Source organism: Heterocephalus glaber, unplaced genomic scaffold, assembly GCF_053883595.1.
Source record: "Heterocephalus glaber isolate CG9 unplaced genomic scaffold, H.glaber_assembly_v1.0 deba00001479, whole genome shotgun sequence".
NCBI classification, from domain to species: Eukaryota; Metazoa; Chordata; class Mammalia; order Rodentia; family Bathyergidae; genus Heterocephalus; species Heterocephalus glaber.
Window position 1 is genome coordinate 13944619 of NW_028258316.1, and position 23634 is coordinate 13968252.

General features: G+C 35.1%; 1 protein-coding gene across 4 annotated transcripts in view; it reads right to left on the reverse strand.

The window, feature by feature from the left end:
• Positions 1-23634, reverse strand: part of Cntrl (centriolin) — an 80200-nt gene that overhangs the window by 41852 nt on the left and 14714 nt on the right. For 3 of the 4 annotated variants that reach the window (XM_087183276.1, XM_004849461.4, XM_013073602.3), the window contains 7 exons: positions 21501-21694; positions 14755-14874; positions 13466-13691; positions 11888-11997; positions 8867-9061; positions 3343-3496; positions 2125-2345 (listed from right to left, as the gene is read on the reverse strand). In XM_087183276.1, the coding sequence (XP_087039402.1) occupies positions 2125-2345; positions 3343-3496; positions 8867-9061; positions 11888-11997; positions 13466-13691; positions 14755-14874; positions 21501-21694 (1220 nt within the window). The remainder of the gene's footprint in view (positions 1-2124; positions 2346-3342; positions 3497-8866; positions 9062-11887; positions 11998-13465; positions 13692-14754; positions 14875-21500; positions 21695-23634) is intronic. The other variant, XM_087183275.1, reaches the window with a different exon arrangement.

Consider the following 23634-nt stretch of genomic DNA (forward strand, 5'->3'; position numbering starts at 1 on the left):
ATGGTATTGTCGTGATATACAAAACTCATCTTAAGAGATGTGTGATAAACGAAAGATGTAATGATGTCTACAACTTTCTAATAAGTTGGGGGGAAAGTACATATGTATAAGAGAAAGAAAATAAATACAGCAAAATATTTTTTTATTACATCCAAGAGGGCTCACAGATATTCATTGAACTAGTATTTCAAGTTTTCTGAAAGTGTGAAAATTTCCATAATAAAAAGACGGAGGAAAGGCACCATTTAAAACTCAGCAGATTGGCAAACATGAAGTCTAGCAAATATTCCTTGCATCTGATAATTTTGTGTTTACATTGGGGAAATGTCCTTGTCCTTAGAAAACATGTGCTGAAATATTCAGGGGCAAAGGCTCATGATGTCTGTAACTAATTCTCAAATGACTCAAGAAAAATACCTATGTGGTGAAGTTAATTGCGGATGTACATAATTTCTGACTCACCGATCTACTTCTGATCATAGTTGCTATGTGAGTCAGCTTTCCATTACTGTAACAAAATATCTGAGACAATCCACTTGCAAGAAGAAAACGTTTATTTTAGCTCATGGTTTCAGAGGTTCAGTCCATGGTCACCTGGCCCTATTACCTTAGGCCTGTGGGAACACAGTAAATCATACTGGGAGCTCATAGCAGAGGAGGCCTAAGATTCTTTCTGGCAGACAAAATGCAAAAAGAAAGAGGCTAGGATCCCAATATTTTCAAGGGCATGCCCTCAATGGTCTAACTTCCTTCTATAAGGGCCTACCTCATAAAGGTTCCACCATCTTCCAGTGATGCCACAGCCTAATGACCAAGCCTTTCAAACATGGGCTTCTGAGGACACTTATCCAATCTCTGCATTGCTCAGGCTCAAGACATGTATAAGAATGTTATACCTAGCATTGTTAATAATAGTAAAAGAATGAAAATGATTCAATTGGCCCCTCAAAGGAGTATGAATAAACAGTAACTTTGTGGGGTGTATATACATTGAATGCTATATACATCAATAAAAATAGAGCTGTGCATATTAATGTGCATAATTCTCAAAAACATAAATATGAAGAAAGAAAGTGTGAAAGAATATGTATTCTATCTTGCCTTTTTGTAAGTCTTAAAATCACAGAAAACAATACTATATATTGTTTATGGATGTTATCATATATAATGACAGACTAGAGATGCAGGAAAATAATAACCACATTAAGGATTTTGTTGTCTCTGGGAGTACAGAGAAGTTTTCAAATATATCTGTAATGATTTATTTCTTAAGCTGATTGTGAATACATGCTGTTAAATATTTTTATATTCCTGAAAAAGTCCATAACACTAAAAAAATACTCAGATTTCTGGAGCCAAACTGCTGAGCATGAGATTTGGGAATCTGTGGGACTCATGCATGATAAAGTATGCCAAAACACTAAAATAGCATAAGTGAAATCTCAAAATTTATGGGCAACAAATCAGGAATGGAAAGGTGCAAAATACAACACTGTATCTGGCTTGTTATAGGTAAAATAATCTCAAAATTATCAAATAATAGCAGCGAGTAAGATAAGCCATGTTGTGCTTACTTTTGCTGTACAAATAATAAAATATGAATATTTAATACGGCATTTGCTTTTGTTTTTACTACATTTTTTTCTTTTTTCTTTTGGTACTGGGGATCAAACTTAGGACCTTGTGCATATGAGGCAGGCGCAGTGCCACTAACTCCCCAGACCTTTTAATACATTTTTTTTTTTTTTTGGTGCTGGAGATCGAACTTGGGTCCTTGTGCTTGCGCAGCAGGTGGCGAAACCACTGAGCTAAATCCCCGGCCCCTTTTTAATACATTTTTAATAGATACAATTTCATATTCTTTAGAGTTATTTGACACAATATCTTTCAGGGATAGAAATATAGCTAAAACAATTTCCTTTTCTTAGTAAAGGAAAAATAATTATTGCAAACATACCACAGCTAAAGAAAGAAAAATACCCAACTTTTAAAAAGAAAAAACTACCAAATGGCCACTAATACCTTTTTTCACTTACAACTATACTGTTTATAACTTTTCAACTTACTTTGGAGATTTTCTACTTCTGAAGTTAAAGAAAATAAACAGGAAGAAACAAATCATACCTTCCTCATATTTTCTGCATCCATGGCAACTACTTCTAGTTCGTTCCTCTCTTGTTCAACTTCAGTCAACTTCTTCAGCAATGTTTCTTTCTCATCCTGTAGCTTCCTGCACTCATTCTGGGCCTGAGTTGCTTGGCCTTTGATGGTTCCCAGGTACTCTTGCAACCCACTAATGACACCTTCTAAATCCTTCTTCAGAGCTTCATTTGATGCTATCTGGCCTAAGCAGGACAGAAAAGGGATAATAATGTATATGTTTAAAGTACTGCTTTGTTTCCTTAGCAATTTGTTATAGCTAAGAGTGAAGTTCTAAGATTCTAATTTTATCTTATCTTAGTTTTCTTTTTCAAGATATAATGATAATTTTCTTATTTTCTGTAGTATAGGAATATAAAGCAAGTATACAATTAAAATAGTATATTTAGTGGTAAATGCTTACAAAATACCTGACTTACACTGTAAAAGTTTAAATAATTTCCAAATAAATAAAAAACATAGAGCAAAACTGAATTCTTGTTGCTAAACACACACAAAAAAAGCCACACACTAGACCTGAAGACTAACAGCATAAAAATATGACCTGAAACCTTGAAAAAAACAACAAAACTAAAAAACAAAAACAACATATACTGGGTACCCACTATGTTGTCTGACACTTTATGAATACTCTCTTTTTAACCTCCCAACAGCTAGTCATCAAGACAAAAATAAAACTTGTCCGAAGTGACACACTGATAATGGTACAATGGGGACAGAGACTTTAGGCTGTCACCATTACAGCCTATTGTCCTCTTCCTCTTCTATTATTACAGGAATGTCTCTATTTACATTTGTATTACAAAAGTAGAACTTAAAAAGTTTTTTGTTCTTTCTACACTTTTATTGTAACTAACCACTGGATTTCCTCATGCCGATCAGCTCTTTGCTCCTGAAAGGGTTTTATGCCCAGAGGACAACCACATGACAGAGCTTATCACAGGCACGTACTGACTTTTTCCCCACTGAATGGGATGACCTGACTCACTAGGCATCAACACAATAAAACATAACTGAAAATAAATTTTTAAAAAATTCAACTAAACATTTTGGGTACTCTACATACATTTCCCTAACACTAGCATTAAGAGCTAACTCATATTCAGTCACTACCTGAATTAATGCCTATCATCTTTCTTTTGTTAACAGTGGATTTACTTTAAATCACAGGTAAATTCTCACCTTCAGTAAGCTGTTGTTCAAGGTCCTTAATCTCTTCAGTCTCCTTAGCAATTCTAGAAAGTATCTCATCCAAACGGCTTTCAAGTTGTTTGTATTGCTTGTTCATAATGTCAAGCTGTTGTTCTTTACCCCGTTTCTGAGCCTTCACATGGGACTGAATTAAAGAAAAAAAATCAGCAAAACCCCAAGGTTCTTTAAATTTTACAAATAATAATTTCTAACATTTTTAAAGGAAAAAATAGAAAATAAAATATAGTTTACATTTATTTTGTGTCAGATCCTATACTGTTTTACATGAATAGTTTTCATTTAAACCTCAGAATAACCTGATATGAGAATTATCTCTATTTTCCAAATAAGAAAATTGAGGATCAAGGGGTTAAATGATTTTTTCACAGACACAGGTAGTAGCTAATGCAGCTAAGTTAAGTGTTATTTGCTGGGTATTAAAATTAATTTAATTATAAGTTAAACTTTTTTCCCCTGGTACTGGGTATTGAACCAGGGGCTTCTGAACTGAGCTACATCCCCAGCTATCCCCCTTGTTACTTTCTTGAATATTTTTATTTTGCAACAGGGTCCTGCTAAATTGTTAAGTTATCTAGGCTGGGTTCAAATTTGCAGTCCTCCTGCCTCAGCCTCCCAGAGTGCTGGGATTTAAATATCTTTTTAAAAAGTTGCCAAAGGGGATCAAGAGATGGAAGGAGTGGGGAGAGAGGAGAGAGGAAAAGGATGAAAAAAGAATCAAGATGTGTTATGTACATGTACCAATTCCCATGAGGAATGTAAACATTAGGTACTCCAAACATGTACTAATAAAAAAACAAAAACTAAAAAAGTTCCCAAATTGAGTATTTCAGCATATATTTATTGAGAAAGATTAAAGATGTATATTCTAAAAATGTTAAAAAGGATTATATTGAGATGGGAGAACTAGATTTTTTCCTGATGAGTTTTATACTACAAGACTTTATAATAATAAATAATGCCTTTTCAATCTGAAAAACCACATTAAATATACTTGTAAAAAGATGTCTTAGGAAAATAGAGGCATGAGATAATACTTGGAATTCAAGTTCACTTTCACTCCCTTATGCAAACAAGTATTTTGCTTTTACATTTAGTAAAACTGGGAGCTAAGAGGGATCTCAAAGACCAGTGAATCTTGAGATGGAGGGCCTCAGGGTGGCACACCCCTCTACCATTCCACATGCCCTGACAGTCACTGCATTAGAGAGCCACTGTTAATTGAAGAGTGGATTGTACTTCTCAGGTGTGCCAGGGAAAAGAGTGAACCAATGATCTAGTCTAACCCTTCATTTTACAAAGATGAAAGGAAACCGAGTCTCAGATCCATCAAATGACTTGCCCAGGTCTCCTTAGGCAACTGTTCTTATGGAGACAAAATAATTCCCCAGAGAACCTTTCCCTCCCATTCACCCCACCCCCCACTCCAGGGCTTTAAATCTGCCCCCACAGGATCAGAGAATAGAACAATAACTGAAGACAGAGTCTTCAGGACAGAAGAGTGCTTCAGTCTCAACAGCACATGCCAAGGTTCTCAAGTCTGAGACCCATTTGATTATAAAAGAACATTTCTCAAATTTAGAGATCTGCTCCCCCAAAATACTACTAAGACAAGTCTTTATTTCTGAAGATTAAATGAGTGCACACTTGATTGAAAGTTTTCATTTTACTACTGGTAAAACAAATGGAATGTTCAAATCTTGTCTTTCCCCACATTCTCAAAATATCTATCTCAAACCTTCTGAAAAGTAAGTGCAGATAACTGCTTACATGCTAAAATCCTAAGTAAGTGAGATTTTTATGGCTCAACAAACACAAAAAATTCCCAAAACACTGTACTCAGACCCAAATCAATCTTTAAGTCTCCATTTTAAAAAAAACCTACCGAAACCACTTTATATGCAGAATAAAATTTTGGTTCAACATGCCAATGACGTGCATTAAAGCACATGCAAGCAAGAGTACATTCTGCGATTTTTCACTACCGTGGAGTTCACACGAGTTATTGCAAAAACAGGAACTTACAGCTGACTCCTCCTCAATTCAAAGCCTTTGTATTGAGAGAGAGAGAAAATAATCATACCTTAACTTCGAATCTGTCCTGTCAAAACTGAGCCGTTGAGAACAGGGGAACTGTGGGCGGAACGTTTTCTAATGCTGTCTTCAAATTCTTGTGCATTTCCCTCTCTGACAGCCACATTTTTGTAAAGGCTTCAGAACCTCGGTAACTTCCCAGCGCTTCAAACCACATTCCTGGCCAAGAGTGAAATACAGCTCGGCCGAACCAATCACCAACAGTTTCTGTACACAAGCCCCACCCATCACTCGTTCACTCTTTAAATCATAACACAGGAAGCTGCTGAGGGCCAGAGGGCCAATCACGCCCTAGCACTTCGAAGATCAGGACAGGCTAACTCCCTAGAGAACTGCTGCCTTTTTGCTTCCACTGGGGAATATAGATTTTCCTTTTAGGTTTGCTCCTGTGATATTTTGCTTCCAGCACAAATGAACAAGTAAAATAGGATTTCATTATTAAATAATAACTTTCCCTTTTGAAATCTAAATACTTATTTTTTTTAAAACTCGACTAGACTTGTTTCTGAGCTAATTTTAAAATAATTTCTTTAGACTTTTAATCTTTTTTTAAAGGAAAGGATCACTGTAGTAGCTTAAACAAGGGACCTGCCTCTTCCCAAAGGGGTGGTTTTAGGGCAAATCATTTAATCTTTCTAAATCACATTATCATCCTCTGCAAATTGAAGGGGAAGAAAGCCAACAACTTCATGGGGATGCATGATAAATTGCTTTGCCAGCAAAATACTGAGCACTGCACCAGACACTCTTCTACCTTATCTCATCAGAATTAAACTTTTACTTTTGTTTTGTTTTGTGTGTGCCTGGTGCTGGGAATTGAACCCAGGGTCTCACAGCATGCTAGGCAAGTGTACTACCACTGAGTCAAAATCCCCAACCCAAGATTTTACTTTTAAATATTATCTGCTATTCAAAAAGATAACTTCATCTGATTAGATAATACAAATCAATTAAATAAATCTCTATGTCTTAAAAAAATATGCGGGGGGGGGGGGTTGTTTAGCTCAGTGGTTCCACTGCCTGCCTCTCAAGCGCAAGGTCCCAAGTTTGATCCCTGGTATCAAAAAAAAGAAAAAAGAAAAATATGCAGAAATTCCACACTTGACTCTTTCTTTTGCTAAAAGGCTCATATTTTGTAGCCTAAAATGGGGTACCTAACACTGACCAATACAACTTCACATAAATTAGAAAAAGATGCTCCTTCAAGGCAAACCTATGGCACACATGCCACACAGCAGATTGTTTGTATTAAGCTCTAAAAAGTTCGCCATCACCGCTCTAGGTGAACAAATCACAAGAGATAACCTCTGCTGCTGGGATTGAAGCTGTAACTTTAACAACTAACTTAGTAGTTTAACAAAACCTTTAAAAAGGAAACAAGTCTGGTTAAAATGCTTTATCCCCACTAGCATAGATTTATCAGGGCTACCTTCAGAACTTGGACACCACTCCTCAGTCTCATTTAGCCCTTCTAGATAAAATTCTTTACAGAAAAACTCTGCATCTGCCAGGAATGCAACAGCTAAGTTTATAGAAAGCAAACATACAGTCCACGTTCTAATTAGACTTTTAGGTCACAGAATGGGAGGGGGCAGCAAGTGAGTTTAAGGGAGGGCTTGTGGGGTGGTTCCTCCCTACTTTCCCCAGCTAGATAAACAAAGGGCTGGCCCCTAGGGACATAGATACCAGTAAGATATAGTCCCTGTCCTCTGGGCTTTACACGGATGGCAGACTTATGAACAAATAAATGCAATAAAGTAAGATATGACTGATCTCATTATACATAGTATTTACAATATCTGATTTTTCATCTAACAAAAATTCCTTAAAATAATCAAGACTTTTACTTTGATTTCAATATTAAGCATTGAACTTTTGTTAGAAATATTCTATTATTTATGATGATGAAGTTATCCTTTATCAAAATTAGCTGACCACATCTAATGTTTAAAAAATAATTAAATAACTTGTCAAGCACTTACAGCAATTATAGTACAGTCCTTATCGTGTTAAAATTCTATGATTTCTGATAATCTAGATAACCTTATTATCTAAGATATACCAGGAAAATATGTAGGAAATATTTTTACTTATTTTTAAAATATTAGATAAGGTACAGCCATTGTAAGATTTCTCAGAGTGCTTACAGAGACAGGTGCCTGATGGTCCTCTAATGACCTGATCACATCTTAGGCACAATCCAGAGAAACGTTTTGTTTTTAAGGACAAAACAAAACAATGTGAAACAATAGATAGACATAGTAGAATATTTGTATAAAGGACTACAGAAGAGGAAGGAAAAGGACTTAGAAATATTGTCAGCTCTTTCTGCTCTTAAGAAAGAAAAGAAGGCAAGGAAGAAAAAAGAGTTAAGTTTTGAGAACATCTTAGAGAAAGTTTCTCTTGCTCTAAAATTTAACCATTGAAAATAACTGTAACACGCAGCCAACATCACTGAAAGCTAACTCCTTCTAAGCTTTAGGTTGTTTAGTTTTGGACATACATACACATTTATAAATATGTATTTTTATATAACACACATTCATATACATACACATACACCACACACACACACACACACACACACACACAGAATTTGTGCATCAAACTAAAAGACTTTTAGGACTATGCTGCTGAAAATGATAAAATGTACTATCTAGACAATAATATTCTAGTCTCCACAGAACAAGTCAAAATGTAAGGCAGGTAGTCAACATTAGCTGGCCTAGGGAACAAAGTGGGTGGGGGAGATGCCAAGACAGCATGTATTCCTAGTTAAGTAAAGAAAAATTTCAATATATTTATTAGGTCTCAGATCCAAAATGATCCCACAGAGCCCACTGACATCTTAAGATTATACACTGTGCACATTCCTTCTGATATATCTGTTCACCTGACCATCTAACTTGAGAACAAGGCACACTGAATTCTGGCTGCCATACTCTACAGCTCAATATCAGGAATGAAAATGTTCTTTAAGACCCTCTTGCCTTGGGCTGGGACCTGGTTTAAATTGAGAACTTTTCTTTTTTTTGTAAGTTTCTTACATGATTAAAGTACCTGAAGAAACACTGACCATCTAAACAAAAAGGATGACATTTTGCATTTCCAAAGTAAATTCTAAGTAAAACATAAGCATCACAATTTTCCTAGTTTTCTGAACCTCTTGTGTGTGAATAAAAATGTATCAAACTTGCTCATGGTACAGATGACTACCTGGCACTGCCTGCCTTCTCTCTGTACCTGTTTTACAATAAATTCTACTGATACTTCTGTAGGACCTATGTGTCTTGACTGAATTTTTCAATCAAGGGCACAAAGAATCAAGGGCCAAGGAAACGAGTGGCTGATTCCTAACTGCATACCTGGTTTCCTGGTAACAAATGTTGCTTAATTTACTTACATGCTTTGGGTCTTTGGAATCAAGGCTATCCGTGGCTATTTGCAGGTCCTTGATCACCTTCTTATTCTCAGCAATTTCTTGCCTTTGCTTTTCCATCTGCATTTCTAGATCCAGAGCTTCCTGGCGTAATTTATTTAGAAGTTGTATTCTACCACTTAACTGCTTGAAAAGAAGGTCTTTCTCAGCTTCTGAAATCTAATTCCCCCATACCCCAAAATATAATTAACAAAGGACAGCAATGTTGATTTATAAAGATAACATCTTCTAAAATTTAAAAAATATTCTACCAAGTTTTTAAAGCAATATGTGGTAGTTATCTAGGCACTCCATATATATCTTACATTTTTATGCTTCTTATATGTAGAAAACCTTATTTTACAGTTTCTGATAATTAATACCAGGTGCAAATGAAGTTTTCATTCTAGTATAAGTAACTTGTAGTAAAAGATTAACCATAATCATAGTATTAGGATAGTTGACTTTATATAGCATTTACTGTGAGATAGACACTGTGTGACACTCTTCACGTACTTTAATCCTCAAAACGTATCAGGTAGAAAGTATATTTAATTCCAGTTTTTTGTTTGTTTGAAACAGGGTCTTGATATGTAGTTCAGACTGGCCTTGAACTCACTTATGTAGTCCAGACGGGCCTCAAAGCGATCCTCCAGTCTCAGCCTCCTATGTGCTAGGATTACAGGTATGTGCTACCACACCTGGCTTATCCTAATTTTATAGATGGAGAAACTCAACCATGGAATATTTGATTATCTTGCCCTAGGTCATACTAGAAGGTTATGGAACCAAGACTCTGTGTAACTTTAGATAATTTTACTACTATTTTACAGTTTTCCAGGTGGTTTAATATGAAGATAGTCAACCAATAAATTCTACAATAGCAATAACTTTATCTGCTACTTCTAATAGTTTTCAGCTGAATTATACAAAGGTACAAATGTTTCTCAAAGTCTGTACAAGTGTGAAAAAATTATGCAATTGCCCATAATCACAATACTCTAATCAGAAAAATTTTGAAAATTCTGTATTACCTGAGAAAATTATCTCAATGGATAGAATTGTAAAATACAGAAAACTCTCATTGAGATTTTTATTTTACTGCTAAGAACCAGGCTGAAACTTACCTTTGTTAGCTAGTCAAGAAAATGAACAGTGTAAAGAACAATGTAGGTTTATATTTACTAAATTAAAATAACCATTTCTCCAAGCATATTTTAGAAGCATGTATTTTAAAATTACATATATAGTTATATCTGTGAATTTGTCTATATAAAGCTTTTATCACCACTATTATAAAACATTCTTATTTAACTATTAAAACAATCTTGATAGCTTCCTTCAGCTCACCTCCCACTTTGAATTCAAATGGAAGCCTGGTCAGATCTACCAATCTGACCAGGAATCGGTCAGCTTGTTTTTCATGCCCACCTCCATGTTCCTGGTTCAAGGAAACCATTTTTATCTCTTTCCTAGACTGAATACCAGCCTCCTAAAAGATACATAAATCTAGGGCCAGGGATTTAGCTCAGTCGTTCCGGCACCTGCCTCGCAAGCACAAGGACCCGAGTTTGATCCCCAGTACCAAAAAAAAAAAAATACACAAATTGCTTCTCTTTCCATCTCTCTCACCCCATTTCACTCTTATGCAGCTGCCAAAGTGACCTTATATAAAGACAAATAGGATCAGCCATTCTACTAAAGCTCTTCAAAGATTTCCTATTGTGTACAGAATAAAATTCAAACTCCTTAAAATGCCCATGAAGCTGGCATGATATTTAACCTTGTGACTCTTTAATTTCATCTTCCACTACACATTCCCTCATTCTGCACAGGAATCTTTAATCTGAAGGCTTCTGCACCCACAGCCATCTCTGCCTAGAATACTGCTCTCCCATCTCTGGCTCACTGGCTCCTTCCCATCCTTTGTGTCTCAGCCAAAATGTTACCTCCTCAGAGACCTTTGTCTTCACAATCTAAACTGTATCTCTTTATTGTCTCTCTTAATTTTTTGTTTTTCCTATAGCACTGATGCTATTTAACTATATATTCCTTTCTCTTAATTTTTAAAGTTGTTTATTGTCTATTTCTCCTGTAAGTCTGTCCAGAAAGAAGGGATATATGTCTCTTCTATGCATTATACGGGACTAAGCCCAGTCAGTGACTAGGATATAGCAAATTTCCAGGAAGCTTCAACCAATTTCTAGTTACTATGTAATGTGAAAGTAACACTACATTGTATCTTTTAAAAGAATCCATACTCCAAATCCACATTCTTGTTCTACAAATTATGGTATGATATTACCATCATAATTTTGAAATGCTGATTTTTTTCAAGTCATAAATAACTTGCACATTTAAAAACTGTCAAGTTATTTTTTATAAAATTTCCCCCATGCGGGGCCGGGGATTTAGCTCAGTGGTTTTGCTGCCTGCTGCACAAGCACAAAGACCCGAGTTCGATCCCCAGTACCAAAGAAAAAAAAAATTCCCCCATGCAAATATATCATGAGTTTAAACTGTGCCACACTTCAGTAATTTAGAAGGATATACTAATTTCATCTTTTTGTATTCCACATTTTATATCCTTTTTTTTTTCTTTTTGGCTTCTTGTCATCTTGTGTTTGACAATGCTTGTGTTATAGGAGAGATGTCTTCTGATATTTAATCCAGGTCCCAGGATCTCACAAGTAGAGGGTGCTCAATAAAGTTAGAAGAGATATCCAGAAGCAACTTCCTTGAGTAAAGTAGCCACTTTCCTAATAAAGTAGGACTACATCATTCACATAAATTTTGAGGTATTTCTACACATCTTAAATGTGTTACTAGGACATGATCATAAAAAAGATAAATATAATTGATAAATGCTAGAATGATACTTGACCCTGAAGCTTATTATTCCATAATTAATCAGACTATACTGATTTAAAATTTTATATGGTTTTAAAGGAAAAGCATATTTTATTTTTCATTTCATCTTAGCATGGATGCTTTGCTTTTACATACTTTTTTCCGTTGTAGAGCTTCTTCCAGTTGTTTAAATTCTTCAGTAGCTCTTAAAACATTTTGTTCTGCTTTTTCTATTTCATCATGCAGTTCTGACAGTCGCATTTGTGCTGCAAATTAAAAAATTATACTCAATCACACACATACAAGAAACATCTTGAATTCTGAAATTCCCACAAATTTTTCAATAACTTTCTCCCTCTCAATTAAATTCTGTCATAAATTACAGAAATTTTAATGAGTAATTACTTATGATGGCTTTCATTTCCATCAGTTAATCCTTAAAACTAAATTGTTTCATGATATGCAGTAGAACTAAAATTGATCTTTTTATTTGTAAAGTTCTTAACATAAAAGGAACTTTACTTGATATTTCCAATACTAGTGAACTTTTAAAAAATTTTATTTATGTATTTGTGGTTTTGGTGCTGGGGATCGAACTCAGGACCTTGCACTTGCAAGGCAGGTGCGGCGCCACTGAGCTAAATCCCCAGCCCACTAATGAACTCTTTTGAGAGAATAAGGATTTGCTGGGAAGTACAAATTTCATTAAGTTATAACAAGATTCAAGGTATCAAAACAAAAACAGCACTGTATTAGAAGCAAATTATGATGGGACACAATATCAAAATATTCACTATTGGATGATACCTTAAATCAAGCACCTTCTATCTCAAATTTCAGATTTTTCTCTCTCCCTTTCAAAACTATAAACCTGTGACCTTCGGCAGCACATATACTAAAATATCAAAACTATAAACCTCTGAAGCTAGCCTCCATATGTGTCTGATTTTTGCTTTTTTCCTCCAGAGCCCTGCATGTAGCATATGCAGACAAGGAGAACTTAGTTTCTTCTCTCCCCTTGCCAAGTCAGCCTCTACTGGCCTTTCATTGTCTTCCATTTAGCTACCAAAGGAAGATGAACTGTTCATCTGATAGTGAAAGCCTAACAATAAGTTATGATTACTGGGATGTACAAACTCAGGTTGCTGTTTTCTTTCTACAGCCACACAGCTGAGTGGGAAAACAGATTCAGAGTTTGACACTGGTAGCATCTCTGAAGTGCCTCTTGGCTTGACTTCTTCCCCTGTGTGAATTGTCAGAGGTGTTAAGATTCTTCAAGTGGGCTGGGTTGGGGGTGTGTGAAGGAGTGGTTGGGAAGGCAGAGTTTGGGGCATGTAAGGAAGAGTCAGAGGCCAGCCTTAGGCCTAAGACTAAGAAAATGCTCTGCTGCAGCTGATCCACAGCACTGCTTCTAGTTTTGGCTACAAATATAAGATTCAATAAAAATGGTTCTTTATTTGCTTCAATAGAAGTCCCAGTGCTTGTTGGCAGGATAGAAATATACTTTCTTGGATCTCCTGGACATGTTCCCATCAATTACTGTCAAAAACCCCATTCTCAAGCACAACAGGAATCTTTAAAAAATAATCTGTTCAGTAAGTCACTACTTGTTTAGATTTTTCAAGTAAGCAACAATAGCATCAGCATGTTTAATTAAAAGAATTATGAGACAAAATTGGCTTACATATTTAATCTTTTTGTATTTTTAAAGAATTTAAAATAACTTTGTTTAACCTGCACTTATTTTTTCTCTGTCTTCCAGTTGTACATCCAGTGTTGCAATGTCTCTCAAGTTCACATGCTCATTTCTAAGCTGCTCCCCTTCGTCTGGCTCCATCTTCTTGATCTGTACTGCCTGGGCATTACTGGTAATGTAACTTTCTGTGGCAAACATATTTCTCTTGTATCTGGATTTGCCAATGTAAGGGCTCTCATCAGGGGTGATATCAATTTCAGCATCCTATAAGCAAAATAAATTAACAGATTTATGGTTTAACCCTAACTTCCAAATAGTCAAATGACATTACTCTCATTTTATTTTATTTTATTTTATTTTTTTATTATTTTTTTTTGGTACCAGGGATTGAACTCGGGTCCTTGCGCTTGTGCAGCAGGCAGCGAAACCACTGAGCTAAATCCCTGGCCCTACTCTCATTTTATTAATGGTAAATGTACCACAGAATTGGCTAAATTTATATTAATCTTACATACCTAGGAACTGAAAATTTTATATTATTCTTAATATACCAAAAAGGAATGTGAACTAAGAATGGTCTCAAAAAAGATGAGTGAAAGTATGGATTAATTGAATAAAGAACACATACAGGTATGTGATTTTTAGTATACTGATTAATTGTTCAATTACTAATCTGGGCGAGCTGGGAATTTAGCTTAGTGGTGCTGTGCCTGCCTTGCAAGTTCAAGGTACTGTTCAATCCTCGAAAAAATAAATTGGAAATCTGGGCGTCTTATTTTGGCTTCTTGCTTGATATAAGTAATATCTCAGTTTAATAAATTTTAATTTTGAATCTAAAAAAATTAAACAATATATGATATTGTTGGAATTACCAGGTCTTAGAAAGTTCTCTGTTTTCTATGACACTGTACCAATAATGGTTGTTTATACTCAACCCAATGAAAACTGAACAAACCATTCAGGAGACGGCTCTTGTATGGTTCTGAAACACTTTCTCAAAAGTTTGGATTTCAGGCAGCTGATCAACCTATAGTCTCAAGAGAGGTAACTGAGGGTTAAGATGGTAGCTTTTGGTTATAGATATAGCTATCAGCAAAAAATCCTCTTGGGGCTTTTACCTCTTTAGAAAAATGTTCTAACTCCCTGAGCCAAATAAATCATAGACTCAACCAAAGTACTGTTTACTCTGCTGATGCCCTCATAATAAGAAAGTAGAGTTGTGAGTGATAAAATTCCTTAAATATTCCCACCACCAGCCCCACTCCACTCCATCTCATATAGGCTTTAATTTTGGATTACTAAACAAAGAAACAAACAAACACCTCACCTCTGATGGATAATAATTTAGTGGCTCAAATTTAGCATCAATTTTATAAAAGACCAGTTCCTGTTCCAGCTCATACTGCTTCTGACACGCGCGTGTTAGTTCCACGTTCTTCCGTTTCAGCTATTGGCCCAATTTGATGAGGCAACATGTAGGATCAGTAAGTTAGTGCAAAGGTGCAATGATGTGGCAAGTTTTCATCACAACTAATAATTATATTTTTTAAAACTACATCAAACAGCACAATGCTCAGAATATTTTAGCTCAACACTATATTACAAAAAAGAATTACAGATTATTTCAGAAGAGATCACATTAAAAGACTTTTGAAGTTTACATACTATTTCAGAATACTATAAAGATTTTTAAAATCACTTAAATTTGTTTTATCTAAACATGAAGATAGCTCTGTATCAATTATTTTTAAGTAACTCCTCTTAAGTACCTACTTCCTAATTTCCCAATAATTAGCCCTCATTTATTTAGCTTAGTCTTTAGTTTTAATGACAGCTTCAATTTATAGTGGGAATGATATTTAACAGTAACTACTTAGAAATAATTGCTTTGAACGGTACTGTTGTAGTAATTTGTGATTTAGTGGCATCTTAGTTTTAAGTGTTCAAACATCATTTTTGTAATAGTGTAAGGAATGTAAATAAACTCAATCAGATCCAAATATAAAAACATTAAAACTCTAAGAAAGTAATTCCACTATAATTATAACAGTGACTCAAAAAATTTTTAAGCTAGAAGGAGGATATATGAATCATCTAATTACTTGAATTTATAAATAAATTAAGTTTCAGGTTGGTGAAGTGACTTGTCAAAAGTTACATTTAGACTAGTGGCAGAAGCTAAACATTTTATTAACTAACTACCAGTACCTGCCCTCTTTCTACTAAAATAATCCTTTGAGTTTATTTCAAAGGTCCACTAAGTGATTTTTATCCTTTTTCTATTTTGTCAAGTGTTTGACAAGAGATCAGACAAAAAAACATGCAGAAATAGTTCATTAATATAAAAATCAAGTTGAAGAGAATAAAAAAAACGAACATTTTACAAGACTAGGAAATCACACTCGTGCATGATGTAGCTTACAGTCACCTCCTGATGATCCATCGAAGTGGAATCCCTATTGTCCAAGTACTGATTGTGTGCCACATGCTGTACTGCATGCTTTACACATGCTATCTCACCAAATCTTCACTAAACTAAGAGATGATAAAAGCTGCACAGAGAGATTAAATGACTTGTCCAACCGTACAACTGCTAGCAGAAGAAACAGTGTTCAATTCCAAGTTGCCTGATTTCTAACACTCAGTCCACTGTCCCAAGCTGCATGTGCTGTTCTGTTGCAGGATGTTTTCACACACGACTAACACTGATATTTTCACTGAATGCCCATAAGGCCCTGAGTCTCAAGGAAACAACTCAGGATCAACAGCACCAACTAATCTTGGGCTTCTGTCCCCAAAGCTCAATGACAATAGGGCCAAACCAAAGGCAAATGGATGGGCTTTTATATACTATTCTATACTATACTATATAATAAATAGAAATTTCAAAGTATTTTTGTGACCTAGGCTTATTGACTGTGGATAATCAAGAGATGACTGCAGTTAACATATTTACTACTAGGAAAAATAATACAAATTCTTTCCCCCACGTTCAAATTCATTCTCCAATGTACACATCCATTATAAAAAAATACATATACAAACAAACACATTTCCCAATGAGGCAAGCCAGCTTCAAAACTTAAGATGTGTACAAGCATATTAATGCAAGTTATCATGCAAACCATGAAAAAGGATTATGCAGTTCAGCCCTAAAAGAACTACCTTTACGGAAGAATAAAAAATCAGCAGAGAACAGCCTGCAAGAAACCAAGACAAGAGCTAAAAGAAGAAGCAAACAGATACTGTCCCATGAAGAATTCTAGAGAATTAAGCCACAATACTATAACTATCTCTTTATTGACAACTTACCATAAGAAGTGGCTACCAGTACTTTCATTATTCTTACATGGACACATTTTATCATTACTCTATGAATTATAAATTTATCACCTTCCATTACTTTGCTTGATTCATTTCAAATTATTTTCACATTCATAACCTCATTAAATTCTTACAAGTCTAAGAGGCTAGCAGTACAAGTAAAACATCCTCACTTGAAAAACAAGGAAACTGAAGTACAAAAATTAAATAACTTGCAAAAGAATAAGGACTAAGTTCAGTTAATACTAACTGGCAGTGGGGTAAGGGTGCTACTATGGTTTAAATGGCCACCAGAAAGCTTATTTCAATGCTACTTTTCTCTTATAAAGGAACTGGTCTAATGCATGAGAAATTACTTTATAAAACTGGAAATTATAGAATTGTAGATGAAATTTTTATTAGATATTCTACAAAATAAACTGGAAAATAGTTTTAGAATATAAATTCTTATTTAGGACCCAGAATTCTTTCTTTTTTTTTTTTTAAACATGTAACAGTCCTTTGGAATAACAGAAGAATGGACAAAAGAATATAAGCTGTCATTTTAAAGAAGAAATATAAAATATAAAGTTCTGTTATTAGGCATGTAATTATTTAGTACTGTTATATGTCTTTGACTTTTTAAATAATTATGAAACAAAGTTTTTCCCAAAAAAAGAAATACAAAATAACCAGTAATGTATACATAATACTCAACTCTCTAAACACTATAGAAATATGAAATTAAAACAATAACAAGATTCCATTTTTCTATCATATTTATAAATTGAAAATAATAATAATAGTCCAATTACAAACTGGACTCTCCCACTTACCATCATGGCAGTGTAAGTTAGCTATAAGCTTTTGAAGTGGGATTTGCATTTATCAAAATTTTTAAAAATTAGGGGCCGGGGATTTAGCTCAGTGGTTCAGCCGCTTGCCTCACAAGCTCAAGGACCCAAGTTCGATCCCCGGTACCAAAAAACAAAACAAAACAAAAAAATTTTTTAAAATTACACAGTAATTCTACTTGCTATGACTTACACTAAAGAAATACCAAGAGGCAGACATGGTAGCACACACTTGTAATCCCAGCACTTGGGAGACTGAGGCAGGAGGATCAGTATGAGTTTGAGGCCAGCCTGGACTACATAGTGTGTTCAAGGCCAGCCTGAACTACATAGCCAGACCCTCTCTCAAAAAAAAAAAAAAAAAAACCAAAACAATTCAAAACTTTTAAAAAAATAAATACAAGTACATAAAGTATACGCACGCACACACACACACACAAACACACACACACACCCACAAAGATTTTCTTTGTAGTACTATCTCTAATAGCAAAAAACTGACCTAAATATCTATCAGTAAGAGGACTCTAACTAAATTATATAGAATCAATTCAATGGAACACAATACAGACTTTTAAAAAATGAGGAAGATTTTTCTTTCTTTCTTTCGTATCTGGGATTGAACTGAGGACCTTGCACTTGTGCGGCAGGCACTGGCACCACTGAGCTAAATCCTCACTATATACTTTTTTTTTTTTTTTGCAGTACTGGGGATCAAACTCAGGACCTCGTGCTTGTAATGCCGGCGCAGTGCCACTGAGCTAAATCCTGGGCTCCCCAGCTATATACATTTTTAAACTTAGCTATCCATGTATACTGTTTTGTGAAAGATAAGATGCAGGCTAATAATATAAAATTCCTTTTTTAAAATTCAAGAACATATTGTATTTTATTTTATATATATAGTATAAACATGGAAAAAGGATTACATATTAACATCTGGGGAAATAGGGTAGGGGAAGAGTAAACCTTTGTTTCTACTGTATACATTTGTATTTTCTGAATTTAAAATAAATATACTTTATGTATACAAGTGTTTTTAAATTGTTAATAATAACAGAGAAGAGCACAGTTTGATTTCTAATAAAAATAGTCACGGGAAGGGCAGGGATTTAGCTCAGCAGTTCCGCTGCCTGCCTCGCAAGTGCAAGGTCCAGAGTTTGATCCCCAGTACCAAAAAGAAAATAGTCACAGAAAAAAGAGCAAAATTGTTAACAATTTATAAAACATTTATTCATAGCACAAACATATCAACAACATTAGAAATAAGCAAAAGAGAAAACCAGGCAGATATAACAAACCATAATATGGAGATAGTGCCAAGATTTTCAACAGGTTGACTAACATGCACCAGAGAGTCAGCATATATGTCATATTTTATCTTAGTAATAAAAGATGGGCTCTGTGTTCTAAAAAAGAACTATAACTCAGGAAAATTGATTAAATGTTCACAAATGTTACTACCATAGTAGTGTTCTATTTTTTGTATTTTAAATACAAATACTACATGATGAAAAGAATTCACTGTTCAAATAAAATTGCTTGCCATGTAATTCTCTACTGGCTTTATTACTCATCAGTCCACTGCACTTTATTATGGACTGGAGAGCAACTGAAGTATATATAATTTAAAATAACTTGGCCAGGGATTTAGTTCAGTGGTTTCACCACCTGCTTTGCAAGCGCAAGGACCCGAGTTTGATCCCCGGTACCAAAAAAAAAAACAAAAAAAAAACTGACACTGATCTGAAGGTATGTAACTGAGATAATCTGAAAACTACCTTCAAATGAAAGGCAGATGAAGGAACCTACAAATGCTCTGAAATTGTAAATAACAGAGCTGGGGAAGCTGTCCTGACTTTCCATCACATTCCCTTTTCTCAGGCAAAAAGGAGTTCAAGAAAGAGGTAGATAAGAAATCATAGTTCAACTTACAACTTCCTTTCCCACACAGAAAAGGGAACACTCTGTCTTTAAAAAAATAAGCGATTAGGCAGAATTTTTTCTTTTTAACAAACTGAATAGACCAAAGTGACAATCTTGAAAGAGAGATGGAAAAAGAATAAACATATCTAGGACTTTATTTATTTGGTAATTTTAAAAAGGTGGATATCAGTGTTTTTTTTTTTTTAGAGAAAATAATCTAATAGTTTACAAAATTAGATCGTCTGGGTTAAAAAGGGCTTTTTCAGGGTCATTTAGTCTGTCTTCCTATCTAACATTCTTAAGCTTTCCCAAAAATCTTGAGAATATGATCAGCCTCTGCCTGTTTCAGTGAAAGCAAACATATTCTAATTATCACATTTTATTTCAGTTAGCAATTTTTCATTACTAAATGAGTACTGTTTTCTTATGAATCCATTTACTAGGTCATAATTGTATCTCATGGGGCTTTGATATATAACTTTAATTCCTCTTCTATCAAAAGGTTCATTGAATATCTGAGAGAAGGTGTCACAGCTCTCCAAGTCTCCTTTTCTCCAGCCTGGACACCCCTGTTTCTTTAGGCGTTCTTCATATAACACAGCCTCAAAACCTCTGAAGCCTTCCGGTCAGTACTTTCTCAAATTATGCTACTTAGTTTGTCCAAATCTTTCTCTGTTTTAATACCATTTCCCCTATTTTAACCATAAGACCAATTACATAAAATTTAGACATTGTAGACAAAGGTCAGTTTGAAAATGTTCTATAACTACTACTCAGAAATGACTACTCTCAAGAGTTTGGTACATATTCTGCCTTTTTCCCAAGTATGCTAGTATGTATTTTTAAGTATAGAATCATACTTGATTTACTGCTTTGCAGCTTTTGTTCACATGGTAAAATGTGTCAATATCTTCCCATGTCATATATTCTGTTCAACCACATGGATGTCCACTGACAAGACATTTTAGATATTTGCAATTTTTGCCAATGTTGTAGTGAATATCCTTGTATATACATATGGTTTATCTATGTATACAAGTATATATACACATATACATACTTAGATATATAATGTTATGGTTTAGGTCTAGATGTCCCCCCAAAGCCTCATGTGGTCACAGGCTTGATCTATCGTGTGTGAAGCTGGAATTGATTCATGATGCATTGCTAGGCTCAAGGGCCCTAGGATTAAGGGTGTGAGTGCTACCCACCCTAAGTAGCCTGAATAAGATAAAAGGGGCAAAAAGATGCTGTTAAACTCGCTTGATGCTTTTGCTACCTTGTGCGCGCCATGCTGTTTCTCCTCTGAGATGCTTGTTTGCCATCCCAGCTTTGGGGCCAGCTGATTATGGACTGAAACCTCTATGAACTGTAAGTCAAATAAACTTCTTCCCCTCCAACTTTGGGTGTGGGGTATTTTGTCTCAGTAATTAAAGAAAAGTAACTAACACATATAATATGTACTTTCTTGCTACCATTTATATAAGATATATTTTTGGAAATGCAATATCTAAGACATATGGTATATCTGTTTAAAATGTACTTAATTTTGCCAAATCACCTTTTACAAATTTTTGCCAATGTAAAGTGTTACTCATAATGTTGTTATTTTAAAAAATACAAACACTGGTGGGACAGGAGGGAGGGAGATAGAGAGAAAAGATGGAGCAGGGAGTGAATGGGGTGTGGGGGAGGGGAAAGAAAAATACAAATATCTGGGGAAGTCTTACCAACTTCTCATAGTGTGGGGTTGTACCACAGAGCATCCCCCTCTGTACTGGATAGCATACTTCATATAATGCAACTCCAGATATCAGTCTTTTGGGTAGCACAGTGCACAGTCAACTACAATTCATAAAGCCTTTTGCACCTATTTCTGTTACATCACATCTTCCCCATACTATGGTCAGGAAGTTATATTTTTAGACCCAAGGGCAAAGAATTTTCTACCTTAAGAGAATATAGCCAAAACTATATAAAACACACTCACCAATTCATTTTTTGTGTTTAGGTCACTTTCTAGTTCCTCACAGCTCTGTTTCTGTAACATGGCCTCCTCTTTTAATGATTTGTTTAATTTATCTTGATTTTTAATTTCCTCTAGGAACCTTTTCTGTTTGTTCTTAAGCTCTTCAGTTTCTATCATCTTCTTTTCCAGGTCTCTTTCCAGTCTTTCTACCTCTTCTGTTGATAAAAATGTAATAGTTTGTTTATCATTGTATTTCCTACTTGAATGTATTATTTAGATGACATTTGTAAAAGATAATAATTAAGTTCTTTGTAGTTAGTATGTTGAAAATGAGTTTTTTTCCAGTTCCCTATAAAAATGAAAAGTTTTATCTGATTTCATTAATTATACATTGAAGGACTTACACAAAGAGCAGACAGGGCTCTTCATGATTTGATTGCAATTCCCTCTTCGGCCTCTTCAAGCATACATATCTCCCTACAACTTTCCTGAAATGATCCAGGCTCTTTAGATTTATGATGCTTCTTCTCACTTGCAGGCTTTTATACAAAAAGCAGCCTGGAACTGCTATCATCTGTCTCCTGTGGACCTATTTTGTATCCTCTAGTCCTTAAGCTTTAAACTTTTGCTTTGTTTTGTTTTTGAAACAAGGTCTTGCTATGTTGCTCAGACTGGTCTTGAACTCACTCTGTAGTGCAGGATGGTCTTGAACTCTCAGCAATTCTGTCTCAGCCTCCCAAGTGCTGGGATTACTGGCATGTGCCACTGTCCCTGGATTAGCCCTTAAACTTTAAAAAGCATTTTGAGAAGATTTTACCCTAATCGTCTCCACAGGTTACATAATTCATAGAGATCTCCCTTGCCACCATGAACTTCTTGCTCTGGCCCTTGTCACACAGGAAATTATAAAACGTGATCAAATAACCTGGCTGTCTGCCTTCCTCGATGAAGCTTCATGAAAGCAGAAACTGCATCAATTTAGCTAACCACTGGATCCTGTAAGCCCAGCATATTAAAGGTTCCTAATTAATATCTCAGTGCATAAATGAATAAGTAGTTTCCATATTTCTCACAACAGTGTATTTATAAAATGACTTTCACATGTATTATTTATATTTTTAATGACTCGAAAACATAAACTTCACAACAAAAAAAAATGCAGTTTAAGGAATTCCAAATTTATAAAAATTTACCAAGTTTCTTGCGTTGGGTTAAACCGTAAGATATTGTTATTTTTAATAGTCAAAAACGGATTAAAGTTAATTTCAAATGGCCGAGTACACAGGCTCATTACACAACACTCTAAAAGTGACTATTTTCAATCTTCCACTTTTTCCTCCAACCTCCTTATACTCAATGTAGTCTCTTTCTCAGTTGATGAACACAATGAAAAAGTAGAACCCAGGAGGAACTCCCTTATTTTCCCAACACCAAGCAATAAAATAACCCATACCTCACAGTATAGCATAGCACAGATCTCTCCTTTCTGGGGTAGAAAGTGTTCCTCCTGCCCAGAGATGATTTCTCTGATTTTTCTCTAATCACATTCTCTTGTATTTTCAGGGAATAAGAGCACTGAGGCATGATTCCGCCTCCCACTCCCACTGCTCCTGGACATATTATTTGTTTCTTTCAGTATTATAGGCTTTGAGGTTAACTGCATTTTGTTTCTGCCCACTTCCTGTTCTGGGAACTACTAGTGAATGTTTTTCTTTTAACTTTTAAACTTTTGTTTTAAAAAAGCTTATTTATTAAGTACCAAAAGAAAGAAACTGTAAGAGGAAATTTCAAATCTTCAGCCAAATGTCTGTCTGCCATTCTCCAGTCTGTTATGATCTAGCATTTACCTCCACCTCTCCTTTACTGCTTCTGTCAAGATCATCACAAAGTGCCAATCTGCAACACTTTTCAGGGCTCACTTCCTTCTCATCTCAGCAACATTCAGTATGATGGACCACTTCCTCTCTTAAAACTTTCTCTCTGCACTTTTTGTTTTTGGTACCGGGGATCGAACTTGGGTCCTTGCGCTTGCGCAGCAGGCGGCTAAACCACTGAGCTAAATCCCCAGCCCCCTCTCTCTGCACTTTTGCAATTCATTATTTCCGGTTTTCTCCTACCTTTCTGGCCTCTCTACTTCAGTTTCCTTAGCTGGCTG